This window comes from Gordionus sp. m RMFG-2023, chromosome 2, assembly GCF_954871325.1.
Source record: "Gordionus sp. m RMFG-2023 chromosome 2, tfGorSpeb1-WG-v2, whole genome shotgun sequence".
NCBI lineage: Eukaryota > Metazoa > Nematomorpha > Gordioida > Chordodea > Parachordodidae > Gordionus > Gordionus sp. m RMFG-2023.
In genome coordinates, this window is record NC_088776.1 from 58,005,699 (window position 1) to 58,032,054 (window position 26,356).

The following is a 26,356-nucleotide window of genomic DNA, read 5'->3' on the forward strand; positions in this document are numbered from 1 at the left end:
AATATAATATTATATGATTTAACAAATGAAACCCTTCCAAAATTGTTAAATTAAATTAGTTATGATGGATATGAATAAACTTAGGGGCAAATTTTTTTTAATTGGAGCAATTTTAGATCATGTTTACCTGAGCTAAAAGCCAATATTATGAAATCTTATTTATATTTTTCATTTTGTTTTAGTTTTATAAAATATCAAGTTTTTAATAAATAAAAAAATATATATATTGCAATAAAAATAATCATTGTTAGCCACTCCCTAGGTATAGCCCGGAAAGGAAAAAAGGATCTATAATAATGATGCCATTATGTCTCCAACAAATTTATTAAGGCGGAAGTTACCCCAAAAACTTGGATACTTTTATGACGCTAATTAATCATATGGATTACCCTGCTGAAATAATTGTCAAACAATACATAATTCAATATATCAGGGAAATGAGCTAATGTAAAATCATTCCTGAGACCTGCTCTGCTAACTATCTTGTTATAAGAAAAATTTCCTAATATTAATTCCTTGCAGCTCGATTGAGGGTTTATTTTTAGTGCCTAAATGTACCCGAAAAGAAATAACATGGATTATAAGAAGAAAATGAATTTTTTTTTATCGAATTTATTTAAGTAAAAGGTGATTGATAATGAAATATTATCCAAAATAAATTGATGAAAAGTTTCAGATCATCTTTTACTATTTTTCAAAATAATTAACAACATTGATAATGTTATGATATATAATATTTCCAATGTTCCTCAAACGCTGGAAGTAAGGCAAAATCCGATTTTCTTGGTCCTAGCTAGGCACGGCCAGGCCATATATTACATCAAATAACATAAAATGAACGCATTTTATAAAATGGAAATCACTAATTACTTTGTCCTTACTAAAGATTTACATATACAGAGCTGGTCTCGATCCGCTCTCGTCCAGCCCTTGGGCTGGACCAAAAGTAAGCCAAGAACATGATCGTGTGTCGATTTAAATTTTTCTACAAACTTGGGCCAGAGTTATTTTTTTCTAAAATATGGCGGGATTGGGCCTGAAGTTTTTACTAAGATTAGTTGAATTTAAATCTAAATTGTCCACGTCATTCACATACCAACGTTATAGCGGAACGTTTAGTTGGAAACTTTTAAACTTAGCATCATGACTAAAAGAAAACGAAGAGGAATTAGTAACCAATTTAGCTAACCTCTCATACAATTATAGAAATGCACCGGGGTAAGAATACGAACAGAGCAGCAAAAATGCTATTAAAAATTAAAGCTAGAAACAAATATTTGAACGGGGGAACAGGAAGGAAAGGTTAGAATATTATACTCAAAAATTAGATACAAATGGAAAAGCGTGGTCGCGCATAAAGGAAAATGGGGAAAAGGCATTAGCGTATTAGGATATAGCTACGATATGATGTAAGTATAGAGGGTAAGTAAAACGGAAATATTGATCAATTAAGGAAAAAGGAAGGAAGAGTATTTATTCGATAAGAGAACTGAAGATGATTTATTAGAAAAAAAGTATTGAATATATTTTAAACATAGTGGAGGGATTAAACAATAGTTAAGAAATAACCCCAAAGAGAGTGAGGAGAAAATTACCAGTCAGAAATGTAGGAACTATTGCAGTGGTGTCAGGAACTTAAAGCAAGATTAAGGTCGATATCCTACGAGAGTACGCATTAAACTTATATTTTTATCATTTACATTCAAAAATGGTTAACTTTATGAATATAAATAGTGGAATTTTGAAAGAATAAAAAATAATTTTGAGTTGGCTTTTTAGTACGAGAATATTTTTGATATTTACTACAAAACTACTATTATTTTAAGTTATAATATCAAACATATCATTTTAATTTGTCCTTATTATATATTTTACTATAGGAGTTAATAATTTGGAGATTAATTATTATAATTTTTATTTTTAGTCAATAAACAACATTTCAAAATAGAACACATTTCACCAAAAAATGAATAAAACAAAAATATACCTATTTTCTTTGGCATCAAATCATAAAGTGATCTTCATTTTATAATAAATAAGATAGTTTCAGAAGTTATTAGACATTCAATGATTTCATATTAACCCAAAAACAAATTATAAAATTCCGAATTAACACATTTTTGGGCCGACTTTTTTTTAAAAAAAAACATAAACTATAAAGGGTCGGGCCTTACTTTTTTTTACAAGACCATGTCGTGCAATTAATATTTCATCAGGTCTCTACAGATTTTTTTACTTCCAGGTTGGCTTGAGCCAAGAAAATCATTTTTGCGAGCCTTTAACATCCTTATTATCACTTTATTATTTTTAGATATATAACAGGGGTTGCCATATCTCCCGCTTTTGGCGTAATCTCCCCATTTTTTATTTTAATATGTGCCCGCTTTCTCCCGTTTTTTTAACGATTTTCTTCCGATTTTATTTTTTAAAATATAAATATAATTAAAAATAGTTTGACAAATTTAGGCAACCATTTTTTTTTTAAATTTTAATTCAATCATACATTTAAAAGGTCATCTTGTTTTTGTCGCTCCAAAAATATATACCAAAAAAGTAATAAGTTAAGTTAATAGACTCTGTAAATTATTTTATTTATTTTGGAGAGAAAGGGGAGGGAAATGGATTAGAGTGGAAGATACGGAAATGAAGGAAAATTTATTTATTATCACATCACAGGAAAGAAAAACAACAGAAAGTGAATTAATTGATTGATAAATGGTTTTCAAACGGTCTTTTTTTAGAGATATTGAATATGTTCGCTAAAAAAAAAGACCGTTTGAAAACCATTTTATCAATCGATTAATTCACTTCCTGTTGTTTTTCTTTCCTGTGATGTGAGATACATCGCCGGAGTGGCCTAATGGGTTAGATGTATGATTGGAAACAGAAGGACGCATAAGACGCAGGTTCAATCCTGGTAAGGAGCATAAAAACTTTCAGGTTTTTCATTGATGAAAGATGTGTAAAGATATATGGTAAGATGAATTTCACATCTTAGAGATGATACCCAAGTCACCGACAGGCCTGGACAGCCGGGTGCTAAGGATAATTGTCCAATAAACAAAATGAAGGAAACAAATGAAAATATGAATATGAAAGCTAGGGCGTTCCCTCCAAGTGACGCGCAGGGTGTAGACCTCCATCCTGTGAAAAGTAAAATAAAGGTCAAAGCAAATAAGACAATGTTGTATTATATAAATTTAATATGGTACGAAATTTAACATTTTTATAATTTATGGTATTATGTAAATTTAATATTGTACGAAATTTAAGATTTTTATATTTGAATAATAATAGTTTAATTTTTATATGTTTATTCTTCGAAAATTGGTAATATTTGTACTAGATTTTAGATTTATATATTTGAATAATAAGATTTTAATTTTATATTTTTAATTCTTTGAAAATTGTTAAATTTTGATATTTTTGATTCTTCGAAAATTGTTTAATTTTTATATGTTGATTCTTCGAAAATTGTGTGAAATTTAATAAAAAGAAAAAGTTAATAAAGAAAAAGTAAGTCCACAATTTAATAAAGTAGAATTATTTAAAAGAGTTTAGATTATATATTTTAGGTGTGCTCAAAAGTAAGTGGTTAGTCATCGTTATTATTAAAATTAATCCTTTATTTTAATTATATAGATTTAATACACCTTTGATTCTTAATTAGCTCTCCCAATACTGCATTAACACCCTGAGTTAAGTTCGGACTTGTAACAGACAAGATTAGCAAGTTTGAATATTGGTACACTTAAAGGTAAGACGAGAGAATTGGCATCAATGTTGAACAAGAGAAAAGTTGACATAGCTTGCATACAAGAGACGAAATAGAAAGGTCAACTTTAATCATTGGAGATGGGTATAAATTGTACTATAATGGAATTGTTAGCAATAGGAACGGTGTCGGCATCATCCTCAGTCAATCTAACCTCCTCAATAGTAGCAGTCAACAGGATCTTTGATAGACTAATGAAGATAAAACTCTGCATTGGTCAATCAATACTACACATCCTTTCAGTATATTCTCCTCAAACGGGTTGCAAGGAAGAAGAGAAAGATGACTTTAGAGCTATCCTTGATGAAGCTCTAATGGAAATCCCTAAGGATGACTTAGTCATAATAGGTGGTGACTTAAATGCGCATGTGGGAAAAGCAAGAGATAGCTAAGCATCATGGTGGTTTTGGATACGGAGTAAGAAATGATGAAGGAGAGCATGTACTGAAATTTGCGCAAGACTTCGACCTTGCCTTAATAAACACCTACTATAGGGAAAAAGATAGTCATTTAATAACATATGAAAGTGGTACAAGGAAAACACAGATAGATACATGCTAATCTCTCGCAGAAGATTATAAGATGTAATAGACTGCAAAGTCATCCCAGGAGAAGATATCGCCGTGCAACACAAGCTACTAGTCATAGATTTACGCATCTCAAATAAATCCACTCAAAATAAGATAAAACTGGATTAAAAACAATGACAGATGCCTTTGCAATCAATGCAAACATTGAAACAATAGATTCCTCACAAGTCAGTGAAAAAATGTGGACAGACCTTTCATCCAGATTAATAGACACTGCTAAATCGATACTAGGCTTGACAAGGGGAGGTAACAAATCTTACAAAGAACTATGGTGGTGGAATGAAGAGGTATAGATTCCTCACAAGTCAGTGAAAAAATGTGGACAGACCTTTCATCCAGATTAATAGACACTGCTAAATCGACACTAGGCTTGACAAGGGGAGGTAACAAATCATACAAAGAACTATGGTGGTGGAATGAAGAGGTACAAACCACTATACAGGAGAAAAAAGCCCTTTAAAATATGGTACAAATCCTAAAACCCAGATGACAAGACAAGATACAAAAAATCCAAGAGATTAGCTATAAAGGTGGTGGCTAGGGCCAAATCTATGGCATTCAATGACATGTATGAAGAATGACATACCAAAGAAGGGCATAATAAAATATACAGATTAGCCAAACAGCGAAAAAGATTTCTAGGGATATAAATGGAGCTCCGAAAGTAATAAAAAATAAAGATGGAAAATAGATATAAGGAAAAAGAAATAATGAATAGATGGAAAGAATATTTTCAGGAACTTCTCAACTTTCACATACTACATCTAAATGAACACTTCCCATGACAAAACATTATACAGCTAATATCAGAATAAGCTAGGGGTCAAGATGATATTCCAATAGAAAGTCTTAAAGTACTAGGAGATGATGTAATATATTTCCTCACAAATCTATACAATAAAATACTGGGAAATGAAGAGGTTCCTCAAAAATGAAGGGAGAGCTATATAGATCCTATCACGATGTCTGTCCCAGGCGCGTACGCAGGAATTTGGTCTAGATCCACACAATTGTCAAAATTGCAAGGGCATAAAACTAATGTCACACTGTCTTAACCTCTACAAAAAAATAATAGAAAAAAGGTTAAGAGACATAATCGAAATAGGAGAGACTCAGTTTGGCTTTATGCCTGAAAGATCAACAACTGATGCTATCCACGCAATTAGGCAAATGAGTAAAAAATACAGGGAAAAGAACAAAAAGCTACACATGGTCTTTCTCGATCTAGAAAAGGCCTTCGATATAATCCCAAGAAAACTTATCTGATGGGCACAACGCCATAAAAAGATTCCCGAAAAATATATAAGAATAATATAAGATATGTATATGGGCCATACAACAATGGTTGGTAGCACAACAGGTACTTCAGCAGGCTTCACAATAGCCGGGAGTTCATCAAGGGTCGGCTCTCAACCTACTTCTCTTAATTACAGTAATAGATGTATTAGAACAGTCCATACCTCAAACAGTCCCGTGGAATATGATATTTGCAGAAGATATTGTGATACTTGCCGAATACAAGGTTGAAATGAAAGAAAAATTAGTGAGTTGGATAAATATCCTAGAAAAGCATGGACCTAAAAGCAATTAGTGAAAAGACAGATTATATGGTGATAGGAGGAGATTAAACAGAGAGCATTGATATAAATGAATGGAAGATATCGGCAATTGAACAAACAAACGGCACAATAGAGAAAGAAGAGCAAAATTAATCAAGGGTAGTTAAAGATCTTTATCAGTGCTATTTGACAAAAGAATCCCATACAAATTAAAGGGAAAATTTACAGTTCCATAGTACAACCAACTATTCTATCTAGTTCGGAAACATGGCCAACCAAGGAATCAGAAAAGAAGTCTACAGACTATGGAGATGAGAATGCTAAGGATAAATGCTGGGGTAAAAAGAAAGGATGCGCAGTACAAGAATACTAGTTTAAAGGTAGTACCCATTAAGACTAAGATAATGGTAAACAGACTTAGGTGGTATGGGCACACAATGAGAAGGCCTATGAACTACATAGGAAATAAGGTTGAGAGTTTGGAAGTGATGGGCAAACGTAAAAGAGGAAGGCCAAAACTTCAATGGGGCCATAAAGTTAGAACCAATATAAAGAAGTATAAATTAGATAAAAGAGATTGTATGAATAACATAAAGTGGAGAGAGATGTTCAAGGAGCTTACCACCAGAAAAGGTGAAAGCTAAAGAGAAAAAAAATGATGATGTTCGATAAATCGCTTTTAAGTGAATGATATCATATTATGATTTTTATGTAATATTATTTATAGATGTTTTTTTAATAAAAATATTAATAACAATGAATCTATTTTTTTTTCCTCGTAAATATTTTATATTAAATTTTAGATACCTAGCGGATAGAGGATGTATCAATTTTTATATACAATAAAATATGTGGCCTAATTAACACTTATTTTTTTATATTTTTTTGGTTTTAGAAAAATAATTATTTTTACATTTAGTATGAAGGGACAGCAAGGCTGGGTATTCCTTATTTTGTAATTAGTAAAACTGTAATTAATTCCAATTTTTAAAGAGGAATTAGTAATGATAATTAATTACACTTTCTGTTATTAGTAATTACATTTATAATTCCTTTTCTAATTTGATAAATTTTTTATAATAAAATTGCATACATATTTTTTTTAAATAATTTCAATCATTCATTTTTATCTTGAGCAAAATATTAAATAATGAATATTTAATTTTTACATTGAACTCTGACGATAGATCCAGATCATTACTCTTTCAATACAATCTCTACATTCATTAGAGATATAACGAAATTGTCAATATTCATTCAAAAAATTTTGTAAATATATTTTGTCTAAGCTTCGATGAGCTTGTTAGAGAAAAGTGGTTGAATTAATTTCATATTAATAATGGATGGTTAATATGGTTGAATAAATATTATTTTAGTATCTCACTTATAACTTTATTGTTCTAGTTTTAGGGGGGGGGGGGGTAAATTCAAGACATATTTTTTTAAAATGTTGACCAGCTTGGTCAGTCATAATAAAAATTTCACTAATTGTTCGATGTTTGGTAAATTAGAAACGTCCACGGAAGGCTCCGATATTAAAAGCTACTAAATATTTAAAATTTATCTTTCACATTTCATGTATTTTTTGTAAATATAAAATCGTGAGCCAAATATCATTTTCCAAGAGGATGCATAATACATCTTAGTAAAGATGGGCCAAATATATTGGATATAGATATCGTCGGCTAAAAGTACAGAATCTCATAATATAGTAAATATATGGATCAGTCATTTAAAAAGCCAATCATCACCTGTCTAATCTGGGCCTCGTTGGAACCAAGGTATTTACTCAATTTATCAAGACTTTTTACTTTTAGCAAAAAACATTTCACTATCTGTTTTATTTTTAGCAATAAAAAGTGAGATTATTTTCCACCATTTTTAATTAATTTTTTTTTAATATTAAATCATCAAAATCATAAGTAAAATTATGTATGTATACATAAACTTATACAAAATAAGAATAAAAATATAAAATTAATATATAAAAATAAGATGTTATCTTGGTTTTATTGCATAGCATTTTAAATATTGTGAACAGTTCCTTTAGAAATATTTAATCTTTTAGTACTTTAAACATAGTTTCCTAAGGGGGGAGGAAAAATAAGTCTGGAACAAATAGGAAATAAATTTTTATTTGTTTATATAAAATATAGTAAATTACATATGTATATATACATTAATACAAAAACGCGGTAATAATTTATAATGTTAAATCTAATTTTCTTTTAAAATTTGATAATAAATTAAGAATCTAGCATATTACAACCTTATCCTATAATAGATTATATACGTAGACTTTATAAAATTATCAAAATGATGTTTTAATTTATATTTTTTTTTAAATCTATTTTATTGTATATTTATAATTTAAAATATTTAAATCACTCTATAAATATCAAGTTAACATCTTTATCCACTATAAGGTGATAAATCTGCCAAATATAAATATCTTATATGCCTTTATAAAATAAAATCATACAATTTGTAATTAAGTAAAATATTTATATTTATAATTCTCCACAATTTATTAGTGATATCGATGTCCAATTTGTGCATTATATGTAGTCTAAATGTTGGAATGACTGAAACTGGGATTTTTTGTAAATTTTTGTAAAAATTATCTTTATTTAATTTCTAAATCACGTAAGAGATAATAAAAACATGTCGTATAAAAATAATAAAAAAAATAATATAGTAACTTAAAGAATCAAAATGGATTATCCAAAGTGGGATCAAAATAATATAAATAAATCTATAGATAAAATAGAAGAATATTTCTTAAATTGTGATTATAATAGACACTAGAAAGCTAATGTTTAATTTATCAGACAATTTATTTGAGGTTATAGAAGCTATGGAACCAAAAAGATAAAAGATCAACATATGAGGAAATAATGATTAGATTAAAATTAGTATGTAATAATGTAGATAAAAGAAACACCTAGCTCAATTCATCATGCATCTAATTATCCTAATAATAATTCTCAAAATAAAACTTATAAAAAAAATAGTTAAAATATTAATTATTATCATTAAGAATCCAATTAATTATTATAAAAAAATCAAAATTATGATGAAAGTAGAAATTCAGATAATATATTATAAAGAGATATACAACAATAGAAAAAAATTAATAATCAAGTTGATTTAGAAAAAATACCAGGTTTATTTATGCCCGATTGATTATGATTAACATGATACTTATGAAAACTGAAAAAACGTTAATTGAATAAAGAGGAAAATTTGTAGTGAAATTAAAATACAAAATGTAATGGACATATATCGTATTAAACTATTTAAAATTTGAAAATTATAACTAAAAATTTTATAGCAATTTCGCTAAAATTCATTTATATATATATATATAGAACAGATATATTATATAGATAAATATAACACCCATGATAAAAATCTTAAAATCATATATTAATTTCCGGTAGATGGCGTAATATATTTAAAATTATATTTTATTTTTTAAAAATAATATGAATTATAGGATCATAAATTATTTTCTCTGGATTAATTTATTTGGTACAAACTTATATAATCATAAAATAAATAAAAATTGAAGTTTTCCATCATTACTTTTGGAGTTATGATGTCCATTCTCAGTTTAATCATATTTTTTTTAGATTTTTGTGTTTCTTTCCTTCATTCCTTCCTTCCTTCCTTCCTTTAACTCATTTTGTGTAAATTAAATTACATAATCATAAAATAAAAAAAAATTTGAAGTTTTCCATCATTACTTTAAGAGTTATGATGGCCATTCTCAATTTAGTCATTTTTTTTAGACTTCAAAAAATAAATTATGTTTTTGACTCACTTAAAATAAATGCAAATAATTTATCATTATTATTGAATCAAAAAAACTAATTTACTTCAATTAAAATTTAGGGGACCCTTAAAAGGGCCGTTGAGTGTTCATTGGTTCTTAAAAAAGACCGTTGGGTATTTATGTCTTAAAAAAAGACGTTCGTCATAAATGCTAGATAAAGGATACTATATAAAATTAAAAATCTTATAAATTTGGTCATTTTGAAATTTATAAGGGACAAATGACCCTTCTATCTAACTACTCATGGGTAGGTGATGATATTATACCTAAAGTAATTAAATAAATCCAACTAAGTCGAAAATCTAGAAATTAGTTATTTTGCGTACTAAAATGGGAATGCTCTAATACTGTATGTGAAGCAGTTAAAAGATTTTGGTTCAATTTAAGTCATAGTGAAAAAAAAATAATACATACTTCTTATGGATATTATACAAATATTTGATCATTTTAATAATTATTATAAATAACGACGCAGATATGGTAAAATATGTAATACACCACAAGAAAAAGAATGCAAAAAAAATGTAAAGTTGTTTATTTTATTTTGGTAGAAATATAGAGGTTCTTTTTACTCCTTCAAAATATTATTTTCTCGGTTACGATTCAGATATTTATAAAGGTTTATAATGAATTCAACGGTTCGCTACGGTTCACTCTGGGTCCCTATAAAAGACCGTGAGAATTTTCTTGGGTAGAATGTTGATATTCTGTTTTATTATAAAATTATAATTCATTTTTTATTTATTTCCTAGATGTTTTTTTTTGCAAAACATTATAGTTGGGTAATGGACTAAATGTCGGCTAATTCAGCTCAACTATATTTTTAAGAAATTTTCTGAGGTCAAAGTGACAATTTTAGGCTAAAAATTGGCTTAAACGGCTAAAAAATATAGTAATTACCCTTTAACGCCTATTATTTTTAACAGAGGCCTACAGACCCGGTCTCAATTTTTTTTAAAAATCCGGGCCGGACCGTTCAAATGTTACCTCTGCAGGCTGATTTTTATCATGAAATAAAGATATATAACTTACAATTTTTTTAAACCAAATAAATGAATTGAATTTATTTACTCTGTGCCCTTTCCCTCCACCAAAAAAAAATAATATAACCTAAATTTATTTATTTTTTTTAAATTAACGATATCTCGTTATATATGTTTTCTTGGTTAATTTTGTTATTATGAAATGTTAAAAAGATGATAAAATTTTATTGATATAATTGAATGAATGCAACCAAAAAAAAACAATAAACCGCTTTATAGAGGTTTAACGCAAATGGACAAAAAAAAATTTAAAAAATATTTCCCACTATTTCGAAGTAGGCAGTGGTGTGCCCAAATTTATCATCTAATCGTAGTTAATGGGAATTTAATTGAGACTCGACCTTAAAAAAATGTATTCCTAGATACGCCATGGGATGAGGTAAATATTCGGCCCAAGGTTGGAACAAATTTTGAAAAAAATTGTATTATGGTTGAGGCGCTTATCGCCAATAGACATTTCGCGTATATTTTTTGGCCTAAAAGACGCCAATAAGTATAACCGAGTCCCAACAAATGGCAATGAGAGCCGTTTGTCGTGTAATGAATTATTTAAAAACTATATTTGGCATTCGAACTAGTGTAACTCGGTATATTAGTTTTATCCGTTACTTATAACAATAGAAAATATATAATTAACGAATTATAACATTAAAATGTATAAAAAGAAACAAAATACTCTTTAGAATTAATCAATTAAAATGGCCGATTTATTAATGATGAGTATTCAGCTATTTAAATCGGAACTTATGGGTTTCTTTGGTTAATAAATTAGCGGTTTGGCTACTAAACTAGCCTTCATTGGAGCTTATTGATACTCATTGGCGCTTATTAGCACTGATTGGTGCCACCTTAGAACGAAAACGCTGTAGGCAAAAATGTCTAGTGGTGTCAAACGTCTCTATTTTAGCCAGAAAAAATATTGTCTAAGCCTCGAAATTTAGCTTAATAGATGTCAAACAAATTTTTTTGAGACCATCTCTCAGCAAAATCATCAGGCTTTTGCGTAACATTTTTCGAGATAAAATATTGAGTTTTCAAAAATCGGCTCAAATCGAGTCCTTCACCTAGAAATGACATCGGCAAAAAAAGAGGCCATCTCCAGACAAAAAGTTTTTCAACACGATTATTTTATAAACGTGTTGATGGCATTAGTGAAAACGGTTAACTCATTAGAAAATATTGACTATTATACCTCGAGATTTTGCTAATGGATGTCCAAAACTTTGTATCATCCAAAACCAAAATATTCAGGCTTGTGTAATATTATTCTGGGTAAGAAAGAAAGAAAGAAAGAAAGAAAGAAAGAAAGAAAGAAAGAAAGAAAGAAAGAAAGAAAGAAAGAAAAAAAGAACAAAATACCAAATAATATAAAAGAAATATGACACTTTCGGAATTATCAAATATTTTTAAAAAATAAAAATAATACAAACCAATCTTCCTTCTTTCTATTTTATGATTTTTTTAAATGGGAATTTTATTTTTTTTAAAAAAAAATTAATTGGTTTTTATATCCTTCGGAAAAGGAATACATACGAAGGCGTTACAAAATTATATAAAGTATATATATATAAAAAAAATGTTTATTTTAGATATCGCTCGACAAAAGAATAAGAAAAAAGGATGACAATGTTAAATAGAATATTTAAACATAACCAAAAATATATAATATATAAAAAGATATTTAAATTTTGTTAAAAGGAAAATGCGGAAATATATATTAATATTTTTTTTTTTTTGAAATGTATGTGATATCTTCTTTTTTTCAAACAAAAATTTTTTTTTTTTGGTAGTAAAGAAAGTATATAAAATTTAACGAAAAAAAAATAAAATAAAATATATAAATTTAAATTATAAAATATAATTTTTTTTATTTTGTCTTTTCAAAAAAATTCAAAACAAAAAAACTTTTGTATACGCGAAATTTTGTGACATATTTTTTTTTGTTTTAAAAAAAAATTATTGAATAAATAAAAAAAATTATAAAATAATATCTTATTAATACATAGTATAATATTAAATATCGATAGATTTCGCAAATAGATGTCAGAACCTTTGTTCCTTCTACATGCAAAATCTTCAGGCTTGCGTGGTTTTTTTTTCAGGATAAAATATTGAGTTAGGCGTTTCTAAAAATCGGTTCAAAACGAGCCGTTTAACAACATTAGTGCTGAGGGTTTTAAGTTTAAATTTATTTTTTCATTTTTGTATGACAAGTTTTTTTGTTTTTTTTAAAAAAAATTTAATCTTTGAAAGCGTCGTTGAATGCAAATCAGCTGGACCCGCCATTTTAATGACCAATAATTATTCTCATGTGCTTCCTTATTATCTCGATGATCAGGAAATTCTTTAATAAAGTTCGAGAAAGACACAGGAATGAATTGGCCTCTCGTTTAAAATTTTCGATAATGGTATGGGTTACTAAAATAGCGTCCCCAGCTGTTATCATTGATGTACACTTTCAATGTACGCATCGTCAGTCTAGGTATTATTGTGTGTCATTGATATACATGCCAATTCCTCTAAGAATTTTTTTTAATAATTCTCATAACCAGCTGTCTCTGGTGAGAGAAGTTACCAAGAGCTTAAAATTAATCAAAACCCATATAATTGGACATGACAAAATATCTGCTCATTGTGACCTCTCATTCAATTTTATATTGAAAATTATATTACTATTTTGGATTGGGTAAGATAGATATTGTATTAGGATTTGCAAAATAAATAATAAAAAAAGAAGAGGAAAATAAACTATATATATATCTTACGCCATATTAATCTATTCGCGGGCGTATAATAATATGTTACAAAGGTTTTAAATCGAAAATTTTGTTTTCCATATAAATATAAATATTTTACACATTTTTCTAAAAATCAATATAAAACTTAGGCAAAATCTGAATTCTAAATAGAGCCGTCCTAAATAATGTTGCCCCCCGCCCCCTAAGCGAACTAAACACGGCCCTATTGTAAATATGTAAAGAAGGAACATATTAATATAGAATGTTGAACTAAATTAACAGCTGCTTTATGTATATATTTTATAAAATATTTATCTCAAAAAATAAGAGAAAAATTCATGAAAATTAAAAAATTTTTTAGCATTCTTTTGTTTAGACTACGATTAGGAAAAATAAGATAGTTTTTATCATTCATGTTAAATTTAAATTTCAAATATTTACGTAAAATGAGGAAATTCGTTTTTTCTCGCGGCTGCGTGTTAGTTCGTTCTTTCCTCCTTTTAGAATTCGAAGATATCAGTTCTGAATAGTGATTTCGGGATCCTAAAATAAAATAGGAATAAGCATACAGCTTTATTTTTAGGAGAGGACCTGGCAGATTATAACATTTTTCGGGGATTTTTTCCCATTCCCATTTGAACGATACGATTTGGAAATCAAAAAAAAATGACACAAGTTTAGCCAATCATAATCCGGCAACTAATTTGCTCGGCACGACTCGTTAAAATTTTCCCTATTTGTATGGAGCGCGGGCAGGATTTCGGGTCGTGAAAATTGTCTGTGATGAATATTCTGTGTAAAATTTTCTCTCTTTAAATTTATTGTTAATTATTAAATATATATATTTCATTTATTCTTTTTTAAAAAAACGCTTAGTAAAAATTAATCTAATTCTGTTTTATATTTTAGCGGGAATTGAGAGGAAAATAAGAGTATCCCAATCTTATAAACTTGGCAAGGCTGTCGGGAAATCATTCACGGGTTTAGATTTTATGGGGTAGGGGTGACCGGAAAACGGCGCCACCAAGGAACGCCTGAGTATAAATTTTATTTATTGTAAAAAAAACTAATTATTACAATTTTTCGAAATATTGATTACCAAATCAAATAATTGTATTCTCTCGACAAAAAAATAATACTTGCTCTACGACAACTCATTAATATTTTATACTAGAAAATATGTTTTTATTGCGAAAATAAATGTTAAAAAAAATGATAATTAGGTTTATTTTTTAAATTTGGTATTGAAATTTACATTTCCCGCAAGTAATATATTAAGTCAAAACTTACCCCCTCTATCGACTATGTTAGTTCTATATCATAAGATCGGCTATTAGTGCCTTTCTATGACTTTTATTGCGCTTATGAACCAGGGCAAATTGGACCATGGTAGGGAAAACCGAGAAGCTATTGATAGGGTAACAATATTAACGTGAATAAATTTTCAGCCATAGAACATAAGATATCTCAAATTTGGTTTTAAAATAAATCATTTTATTGAAAATTTCTCGGTATTCAACTTATGGCTATTTTTGCCATAAACCGTTTTCTACACCCTCTAGTATTTTTTGTTATTGGGGTTATAGCTTAACGAGATGTCATACAATAACGATTTATACAATAAATTTCATCTCTTCCGTCTGGTATAAAACTGTAAAATTAAAAAAATATTATGACCCGAAGATGAGGAATAATTCAAATGTACGATATGGCTTACATGTGCACACTCAAAATGTTCTTAATTTTGATAATAAAAAAAATTTTAAGCTTATTAATCACGAAGCTATCAATATTTCCTTATTAAGGAAGAGAGATAGCAATTGAAATCATAGCAAGTTAGAGTTAAGTGAAAATATTAGATTATGTTCGGCGTAATATGTCGTGAAGGAGATATTTCCAATGCCTTGTTCCATTTCTTGGCATAAGTAATTTTGCGGAATATAGGAAGGGCTTTTATTTCGGCCATATACACTTATTGATGTTTGTCTCAATATCGCCTTTTCTCTAATTAAAAAGTATAGTTTCCTTGGGTAGGCCAATGACATATAATAATAATACCTAGACCGACGATGCATTCATTAAAAGTGTACATCAATGAAAACAGCTGTGGAGGCCATTTTGATTACCCATATCAGTATTTTAAATGAGAGGCCAATCTATTCCTATGTATGCAAACTTTATTAAAGAATTGCCTGATCATCGAAATAAGGAAGTTATCTATTTAATAGTAGTTTTTAACATGAGAATAATTACTATATGAGGTTACCAAAATAGCGGGTTCAACTGATTTGCATTCAACGACACTTTCAAATGCATCTTTAGTCTAGGTATTATTATATGTCATTAGGGTGAGCATTCTGTGGTATCTAGGTGTAATCGAGAAGAGGTGGTTTATTGGATTTTGTCGGATATTAAATATTTAAAATGGATCGACTCGAAATATTAGAAAGTTCTTGGTATAGATTGTTCAAGAGTAATATCTGTAAATCGGACCCAAGCCAAAGCTCCGCTTATTAGGGGTTTATAGGTAAAATCCTAACAGGTACGCCGTTTCTTTAAATTCGAAAGTGAAACGGAAGTGGGAAAAAATCTTTTTTTTTAAAGTGATTGGGAGTCTCGCATTTTCCCCTTTCTACTTCTGGGAATATCTCTAATAAATCAATCTTGGAACTACTTATAAAGAAACTACAAAGTAGTCTTAACCCTTCCTATATCAGCCATATACAAATTCTTCAACTAAACGATAAATACGGCGGGTATGAATGGCTCGAGGCCCCTATAAGCACCATAGTATTTAGACTTGGATGCTCGCTTACACATTCACATTGACTTACTTTATTTTTTGGCGCCTAGCATTTTCTTACTTCTTGAACACCGATTTGGGCTCTAGCTAATGTATAACTAAAGAAAGAAAGATTTTTTTTTAAAAAATCATTGAGCAATGGCTTTATCCCTTCCAAAGAAAGGGATATTTTCCTATTTCTCAGAATATAAATCTTTCCTGGCTACCAGGCCTGGAAATAAGTGGAAAATCGATATTTTTTTGTAAAGAACAAACCTGATTTATATTTTATTTAAAAAACTTATGATTTATGAAATCCTCAATTTTATCGGAAACTCATCAATATTCAACAATAATAAAGAAATAAAATAAATTTTTTTTTTTGATTTCTAAACACTTAAAAATAAAATAAAATAACTAATTATTACCCCTTCCAGACTGAATATTTAATTTTTTTATTCTGCTAAGATTTTCTTTAAAATTTTGTTTAAAAAAAAATATCGCAAATTTTAAAACATTTATATTTTATATATAAAAATTTTTATAAATTTGTAAATATAAAATTCCTGTAAGGAAAAATTCTTTATGATTGAAGCGGGCAAAATGAAAAGAAATTATTTACTTTCTCTTTTCTTTTAAATTTTATAATAAATGTATAAAATTAAAAACTGTCATAATTATTGAAATTTCATCATATAATTTTTTTTTATGTGTGCCTTTTCGTCATATTTTTTATTCCTAATTGATTTATACATTTATAAGTTCCTTCTTTTTATTTTAATTATACTAATCATTTAATATTAATTATTTTTAAAATGTAATTTAGCGTGAATAACTGAAGAATAAATATAAAATTGCGTAATCTCATTTTAAGGTTTCAATATTTTTGGAATTATTGAATTATATCATATGAAATACAGTAATGATCATCGTAAATGGAGTATTGTAACAAAAAAAATGATATTTTTCTATGTAGCATTTGTAGGCTTTCGGATAAATCGGCGCGTTATGAGAAAAAAAATATTCATAAGCATTGAGCCCATCTCCTTCTTTTGGGGATTTCGAGGAAGTTTTAAGTCATCATTTTGGCGGTTTAGCAGTTTTTGATAGTCTGATCCAAATGGAAACGAATTTTCTAGCACTACATTCTAAGCCCCGGTGGTTCAGACTTATTTGTCTTAAAATCTAGACTAAATTTCGATTGTTTTAAACCTTACTTCTTATACTATATATATTATTATTCATTAAACGATTCCCTCCATCTTAACCAAATTACCAAGAGTCCACTTTGAGTCAGAGTGTTTGATTTTAACCCGTTTTAATATTTAAATTACGATGCGGTATTTTTTAAAATTCCGGACACTACGCTCACAATGTTAATATCGTTGTTAGTCCAATCCCCCCCCCCACTCTCCCACGATTTTTAACGCGGCGTGAATAAGTTTTAATATTTCTAACAATTAACTCTGATTTGACCAAAAGTTATTTTTCATGAGGCCTCTAAATTATATAATTAAATATTGGGGAAAACGTAAAAATGTTAATATTTTATTACATAAAAGCTTATGATTCCAAATTTAAATCGTTAGTTTTTTTTCTCGCAAATTCTTTCTTTTTTTTTCCTTCTTTCTTTTTTTCTATTAAAAAAAATAATCGTTACGCTCTAAAAATGAATTTAAATTAATAGTAAATTCGGCGCGAAAGAAACCTACGCGATTTTACCCGGTGAATTGAGAAATTAAAAATAAAATAAAATAATTGTAAGGATATTTTTGTTAACAAAGAAAAATTGATCGCATCAAAAAAATTTTATTCGTTCGGTCAATTGTTATATGCTAGCGTTTTCGACGCGTTCCAATTGGAAATTTAGCCTCGAAAGAGTGAAAGAGGAGATGGAACAATAAAATAATCCGGCGTCTATTTATTTACATATTAAAATTTATTTATTTTGTTGATCAAAAGATATAAAGCAGGTTGGATTGAATTACATAATTTTTTTTTCCATTTAACTTTTTAAATGTTTATATTTGCTTTTTCAAATCTGTATAGCTAGGGTAATTAAAAAAAAATAAAAAGATAAAGCAATTTGCGTCGTTTTCTTCTTTTTTCCTCCTAATTTTTTTTTTTATTAACGAGCATGTAATTTGCATATCATTTGCATAAATTTGAATAAAAAATAATTATCGAAATTAATTAAAACAGAATACAATTTCCTACTAGGCTTCCTTTACCTTTCCTTCATGATCGATTTCTTGTCTTATTTCCTGTCTATATCTCTTTATATGATAAATTTTTTTTTATAAAAATGAGGGAAGCAAATAATATTATAATCACTTCGGAATGACTTTTTTTTACAGGAATTGTAAGGGAGGGGGGAAAAAACATTTTTTTATGGGGATGAGAGGGGGGGGGGATATATTAATATTATCTGTTTTTTTTATTTATTAAAGAAAAACTACAATGCTTTAAAGGAAAATATAATCTACCTATATTTTATTGCAAATTTTTCGGTATAACAAAATAGAGTTTTAAAACTTTTTTTAAGCAAAAATTTGAAGACTTTTTTTTTTGAAGAATAGATTTTTGATCAAATTTTACCTAAAAATTCCAAAATCTTTTGTTTTAACAATTTTTTTTATAAGTAAATTTGTAATTTTCATGAATAAAAAAGTCTTTTTACAAGATAAAATCAAAAAAAATTTTTTTTTTCAAACTTTGATGAAAATCACATTCAATCATAATAATCTAAATATTTTGTTTTAAATTTTTCTTATCACAATCATTTATAACTAGTTCATTTTGTTAAATTGAGTGTATAAAATATACCCCCTTTTATTTAAAAAAAAATACAATTTTGCTTTAACACCTTCTAGAAATACTGACCTTCCAAGATCCAAAGTGTTTATGATATCTTCCAAAACTATCGCTTTAGAAGTCCCTCCTCAGAGGTAAATATCAATGACGCTGAGAAGCCTCTTCGAGCCGCGTCCAATAATGAACCCTCATTTTAAAAGGTCAAAGCCCACTAATAAAAAAAAATTTTATAATAAAAGTATAAGTATACATTAAAGTATACGATTGTTATTTCTTTATTCAAATTTAGATTTTAATTTGACGCTACTGTGTTTTAGCCACCTGGACTAATGGCAATATACTAAAAATCAAGGGGTATTTAATAAATCCTTATTACACCATATTTGAGGGGGATAATATCTTAGTCGGGGCTGTGCTATATCTCTGTACATATTAAACCCGATTCTATCAAATAAATCTAAACAATGATGCCGGTACCGTTACCCTGAATTTCGACGGATGATTATAGTAATCCCCCGTCATTTCTCCTGGATTCTTAAGGATTCAGTTTTATTTTTATATTAACAAAAAATTATACAAAAATACACATTAAAAATTTATATTAATGATATACACTCAAAGAACCAGTCAGATTCATATATCAATATATATGTTAGCGTCAATGTGTTTTTTTCTGGCAATTTATTATTTTTTCAACTTTAAATCATTTTTTGTGTATGTTTTTTTTAAAATCGGATTTCACCGGAAATGTATTTCCAAACTTGTTTGGAATACCTATCTTATGAATTTTAGATAATTTTACCGCTAACCTCTGAGTCCTTTATAAATTTATTATAAAAAAAATCTATGGAAAAAAAAACTAGTTTAAATTATATCAATTCATGGCCCAAATTGTCTGAAATTTAGTAGTATTCCATCCAAACATGATAGAATACATTTCATATAAATTAAAATTTAGTTGAAAAAAAATAAAATATTTAGTGTTGTTTAAACGGTTCGATTTTTAAAAACGCAAGCTTATTTGCCTCACGAATGTTAGAAAGGTTTGTGAACATCTGTTAATGAAATCTCGAGACTTGCATAACATTTTTGGGCCTAAAATATTAAGTCAGCTGTTTTTTAAAAATTGAGCTGTTTAAACAACACCGAACACGTGGTCGGAAAATAAAACACATTGACGCTAACATATGATATATAAACGTTTCGGATAGGTTAAAGTTTAAACTCAGAATGCTCTTTAAAAAATAAATTAAAAGAAGATTTCTTTAAGTAGTTTTTCTCGATAAGTGTTCAAATCAGGATATTTTAAGATTTAATCTTTACCTAAAAATTTTCTAAAAAAAGAAATATTTTGCAAAAATATTTTTTATAAAGTAAAATCTTTCGTGGATTTTTTTTTATGAATAAAATCAAAATATTGATCATCGGATGATCAAGAAAATTTTTTTTTCAAACTCTGATTTTTTTTTTACTGTTATTGGTATTGTTGTTAAACGGCTAGTTTTGAGCCGATTTTTAATAACGGCTGACTCAATATTTTAACCAGAAAAATATTTTTAAGCCCCGAGATTATGTATGTTTAGACCTTTTGTTCCTTCTATGAGCAAAATCTTCAAACTTGGGTAATACCTTTCTGGATGAAATAATGAGTTAGCCGTTTTTAAAAATTGGCTCAAAATGTGCCGCTTAACAGCACTAGTTATAGGAGGATTCTTTTATATTTCAAAATTTTATAATTTTTTTTAAATGGGAAACTTACTTATTTTTTTTGGCCTTTTTTATTATATAATATATAGTTTTTATTTCCAAAAACGAAATTTAATTTTTGACCTTGAATAATTTAAGCCATAAATATTTTATATTTAAATATATATATTATATATATAAAACAAATAAATATTTTAACCTTATTTAGATAGAAATAGAATACTTTTTAAAAGAAGCTATTAAAATATATATATAAATTTATACATAACATATAAGGCCTAAAATAACATAAAGGATCAAATAATAATAAAATATTAATAATAATAAAAATAAAAATAAAAAAATTTACCGTTGAAAATATTTATAAGGTAAAAATAAAATGAAAAAATTGAAGGTTGACTTTGTTTTTTTTATAATTAATTTTTTTTGTATGGTTTTAGCATCCATTTTAATTTATAATTTTAGTGATAATGATCAATGACATGTAATGATACCTAGAAACTGACGATGCATTCATAATAATGCATTTGAAAGCGTCGTTGAATGTGAATCAGCTGCGCCATTTTGGTAACCCATACAGCAATTATTTTCATGTTAAAAACTACTATTAAATTGATAACTTGCTTCCCATATTATCTCGACGATCAGGCGATTCTTTAATAAAAGTTGGTGTCAGACATAGGAATAAATTGGCCCCTCGTTTAAAATTTGGCGTCCCTAGCTGTTTTTCATTGATTCACTTTTAATAAATGCATCGTCGTTCTAGGTATTATTATATGTCATTGATAATGATACACAAAAAAATACATAAAACCACGAAAATTGTATTAAAGTAACAAAATCTAGGCGTATAAAGCTTAGATAAAATGTGATGCGAATATGGCCTATAATAGTGGCTCAGTCATAGAAAAGATAAAGCTAGATATTAGAAGGCTAGGGTTAAACCGGCCCGTTTGTTAAGATTTTTATGCGGGTCGGTCAAACTCCCGAAAGCTGACCTGTGATGATTTTCTTTAGGAGTTACCCGTGTTATATTATTTTTGACGTGTGGCAATAATTTTACACATGTTGCCTCTTCTCCTTTTTTTAAAGGAGACATTTTTCCTAATTCTGAATTTTACCCAATTCCTAAAATGAGTCCGAACCCGCCTAGTTCCATATTACCCCGGCATGGTTGTCCAAAAATTGGTCCATGTTGGCAAAACTTGTTCCATAAGAAAAAATTCGCTTCTGAAACAAAGCGGGTCCAGAACTCTGATATTTCGTCTTGGAGACTCGTGATGGTATAGAAACCACTGCCACCACGGACAGATCGCGTCTAGGGCTACATGCCAGTCTTGCCTGAAAGGAACCCTTAACCTTCTCTTTTAATTATATCTATTTTTATGCAATAGACCTATAGAGGACTTTTGGACCCGACCAGGATTTAATTGCCATTTTCAATTATATTTATAAATATGAGCATTCTAACCAAGTTAAAGATCCGACCATGCCCAGATGTTTTTAAAGAATCATGACAGTTATAGACCCATTCAGAGACTTCTAAATTTACTTTCTAGGCCATTTGACAATAAATAAGATGGGCCCTGACTATGTATGGTGTTTATGCAGTAACCCTCTTGAAATTTCAATGACGCAAAATTATATCGTATCCAAAGTGTTAGGTGGGTCATGGACGCGGAAAAGGCATTCTTTTTTTTTTTGAAATTAATTTAGAACCCGAAAATATTTTATTTCGTTTTATAACAATCAGAAAAAGGTGGGCATTTTGAGAGCGCAGACCAAACGGAGACCAAATTATGAAAACCCGTCAAATTAGGGGTAACATGGGCCGAAGCGGGTTCGACCTCTTTTAGAAAAATCGGTTTTCGATTATGTCCCCGTTCTCAGCATTTCCGGTAAATAGAATTTAAAATTCCTGAACCCAAATTCGGGTCCAGAACACTGAATTTAATTTATAATATATATTTTGTTTTATGCTTTTAGGAATGATATTGAATTGAACGTATTTTATTGTCCAAAGAAGAAAAAATTCATAATTTTTTTTTAAGTGACAGGCCTGGCTTTATGGATCTGAAATAAGGCGAGGCAAAATTATATCTATTTTGGTTCAACTCCAATCTTAGTGTTAATTTTTTTTTCCATATATATATATATCTAATCTTTTCTTTATTTTTATCATCATATTATATTTTTGTTTAATTTTTTTTTTAGTTACAAAAAAAGGGTTTAAAAAAAAAGCTGAAAATGTCAGCTTTCCTGTCACGTGATAATTTTTTCCGAACCATTTTTTTTTTTGAAATTTGGCCCTTCTAGTTTACACTTATAAGATTACTTTTGAAATAAATTTAAAAAAAATATAATATTAAATTTACATAATATTATTTTTGAAAATACAAAAAGAAAAACGGAAGAACGAATTAAGAATTTCGTTTTTTTTAAAGGTCAAAAAGGAAAATTATTTTATTTAAATTGTCCAAATTTAAGTTTTAAAAATAGTGATTTGAATAAACTCTCAATCGATTTGTTTTCTTCAAAGGTGACAAAAAATAAATTTAATCCAAAAAAAAGATTTTTTCCTTCCTTTTCATATAAAAATCATAATAATTTTTTTTTTTGGAAAATTCTTAAAAACTTTGTTAAAATACCATCTTTTCTTCTTTTTTTTCAAAGATAAAATTAATTATTTAGAAAAAAATATACAATTCCCTGTTATGGAGTTCATACCTACATTCTTCCTCGCGTTCCTGCTATCGGTGACAACGTTAGCTCAAGATACCTTATTCGCAAGTTTTACTATTTTCATTACCATCTAACCCTCCCCCCTACTACAGCAACACCCTCTTCCCTGAGGAATTATAAGCTTCAGTGTACTTTAATTTAGACTTTTCTTATGCTTTTTATTTCTATTTTTAAATAATGCCATTTTGGGGTTAGTTCTACTATATATAAAAAAAGTATTATTATTTTTTTATAGGCGGCCTATTGGTCGATTTTCAATGTTTAAAATTTACTATATTTTGTACAAAAAATTTTTTTCTGGTTTATAAAAGCATGGATTCTAACTCTAGAGAGTAAGCTCCCTTTTCCTTTTAACGATTGAATAAAAAAAAAATTTTTTTTAAATGATCCTTTTCCTTTTTAATTATAACCAAAAATTTCCCCCCATTTTTTAAAAAATTTAAATAATAAAAAGGTTTAGGATTCGTCTGTCCACAAGGGTATACTAAGAGACCAGGATCCATAAGCTGCTACAAATTTTATTGGAAAGAAGCTGGCCAAGGCGTGGATTGGCAGACCGCCACTCAGCAATGCGTCGTTGATCATAAATTCGGAAAGTTGTTGGTTATCGATGATATAGGCGAATACGTGAGTGGAATACTGAGATATATTCATTTATTTTTCCCCCTATTTTTCTTCAAGTCATGGTCAGCCGGAAGGTTTTAAAACTTTTGTTAAAAATTAGCGCCAATTTTAGAAAAATATATGAACTGGTTTTTAATCTAGTTTCACCTTTGAAAATCATATAAATATTTGTTTTTTTTTAAAAAACAAAATTCCCTAAAAGGAATTCATCAAATTCTTATGGCCAGTGTGCAAAGGTACGGACTGCGATAAACAGTACTTTTGGATCGGGGCAACCAATGTCGGTGATTGGGAATGGATCGACGAAACTCCGATTCCTTATAACGCGTAAAAAATTAAATTTTAGTCCAAAATTTGCTTTTAAGGGGTAAAGCTGCAAGTTTATATAATTACGCCAATATAAAATAGGTATAATTTATGGCGACGTATTTTTTCAAAAAAGTATTATCAGCTGTGATGAATCAGCTGTGATTTCGCTGGCGATTAATTTCGCGTGTCTCGAACGAATCGGGCTTACTGTAAATAAATGCAACGTATTTTTATATTTTTTATTCAGACCATGGGATTACGGCTTCCCAACTAAAGAAGGAAAATGTGCAGCCTTAGAATTCAAAAATTATAGAGTGCTAATAGTTAACGCGGCTTGTTACGTCCCGTTTTACTTTATTTGCGAAATCGATCTAAGTATTATATATATATATTTTTTTTTTAAAATCCGCCTTAGAATAAACCGACGTATAGACTGGGTTAAAATTAACGTAATTCAATGTTTCGGGTTTAAAAAAACCCCGGTTAGTTTAGGATGGGGTCTGATAAAAAAAAATGGAGGGGGAGCTATCTGGTTCTGTAAATGTTTTCAATAGAGATCACTAATCTGGTTTAAAGAATTACCAAATGTTTATATTTCTTCCTAAAAGGGGAATAAAGGATTATTTTTTTTGAATATAAAAAAAAAATTAAAGCCCCAGACCCGTGCCAAAACTCGCCCACTTTCAGTAAAAGATCCTTGGCATCTTCTTCCGCCGAAAATTCCTTAGCAACAGCTGGTAACACCAAATCGATCCAAAAAAGAGCTAGTTTTCAAGACCAGTTTAACGCGAACGATCCTAATTTAAGGTTCGATGATAGAGATGAAAACTTCAGGAGAAATTTTCGCGTTAACGATAATAGGATGCCGGTCTTAATGAATCAAGATTCCCGCCAAAGCCCCAGCAGAATGAACACTAATTCCATAGTGATCGGTAGTAATAGTGCCAGATCGAACGATATCGACAGGGTTCAGGTCTTGCCAGGTACCATCAATGCTAAACCTCTCGTTGTAGAACAAGTCTCCCGAGGCGGGTCTCCGTCACCTAGAGATAGTTCCATTTTAAACCGATTTTCTTCTCCAGTCTATTTTCCCCATCCGTTCTATAATAGAAAATTCATATATTGTTCGCTGGAAAAAGGCCGCCTCGTCAAAAATTGCCCCTACGATTGGTATTGGAATGTGGATATTAAACGTTGTTCAAAACAAGCCTTTGGCAGCGATGAAAATCCTATGACGTCAGGAATGAGCGGTGGAATGGGAGGCATGGGCACCGGAATAGGAAAAATGGGTGATGGAATGGGAGGAATAGGTGGTGGAATGGGAGGAATCGGTGGTGGAATGGGAGGAATCGGTGGTGGAATGGGAGGAATCGGTGGTGGAATGGGAGGAATTGGCGGTGGAATGGGAGGAATTGGCGGTGGAATGGGAGGAATTGGCGGTGGAATGGGAGGAATTGGAGGTGGAATGGGAGGAATTGGAGGTGGAATGGGAGGAATTGGAGGTGGAATGGGAGGAATTGGAGGTGGAATGGGAGGAATTGGAGGTGGAATGGGAGGATTTGGAGGTGGAATGGGAGGAATTGGAGGTGGAATGGGAGGAATTGGAGGTAGACAAGGCAGGAAGAAGAGAGCCCCGTAGAAATAATTCAATCACAAAATTTCTAATATTTTTTAAAATTAATTATAAACGAGATTTGATTTCAATGTCACAAAAAAATATTCTTTTGTATGAGTTATTTTTTTATATTATTCTATAAAAAATATTTAATTTTACTATGATTTATATTATGTAATATTTTTAAAAATAAATAAATAAATCATAATAGACTATTAAC

General features: G+C 29.0%; 1 protein-coding gene across 1 annotated transcript; it reads left to right on the plus strand.

Moving 5' to 3' along the window:
- Positions 1–7,691: 7,691 nt before the first annotated feature.
- On the plus strand, positions 7,692–26,160 carry LOC135924506 (uncharacterized). The gene is made up of 6 exons (XM_065459563.1): positions 7,692–7,705; positions 23,538–23,636; positions 24,043–24,215; positions 24,415–24,539; positions 24,769–24,896; positions 25,175–26,160. The coding sequence occupies exons 2-6, from the start codon at positions 23,561–23,563 to the stop codon at positions 26,158–26,160; spliced, it is 1,488 nt and encodes a 495-aa protein (XP_065315635.1). The 5' UTR covers positions 7,692–7,705; positions 23,538–23,560.
- The last annotated feature ends 196 nt before the right edge of the window (positions 26,161–26,356 follow it).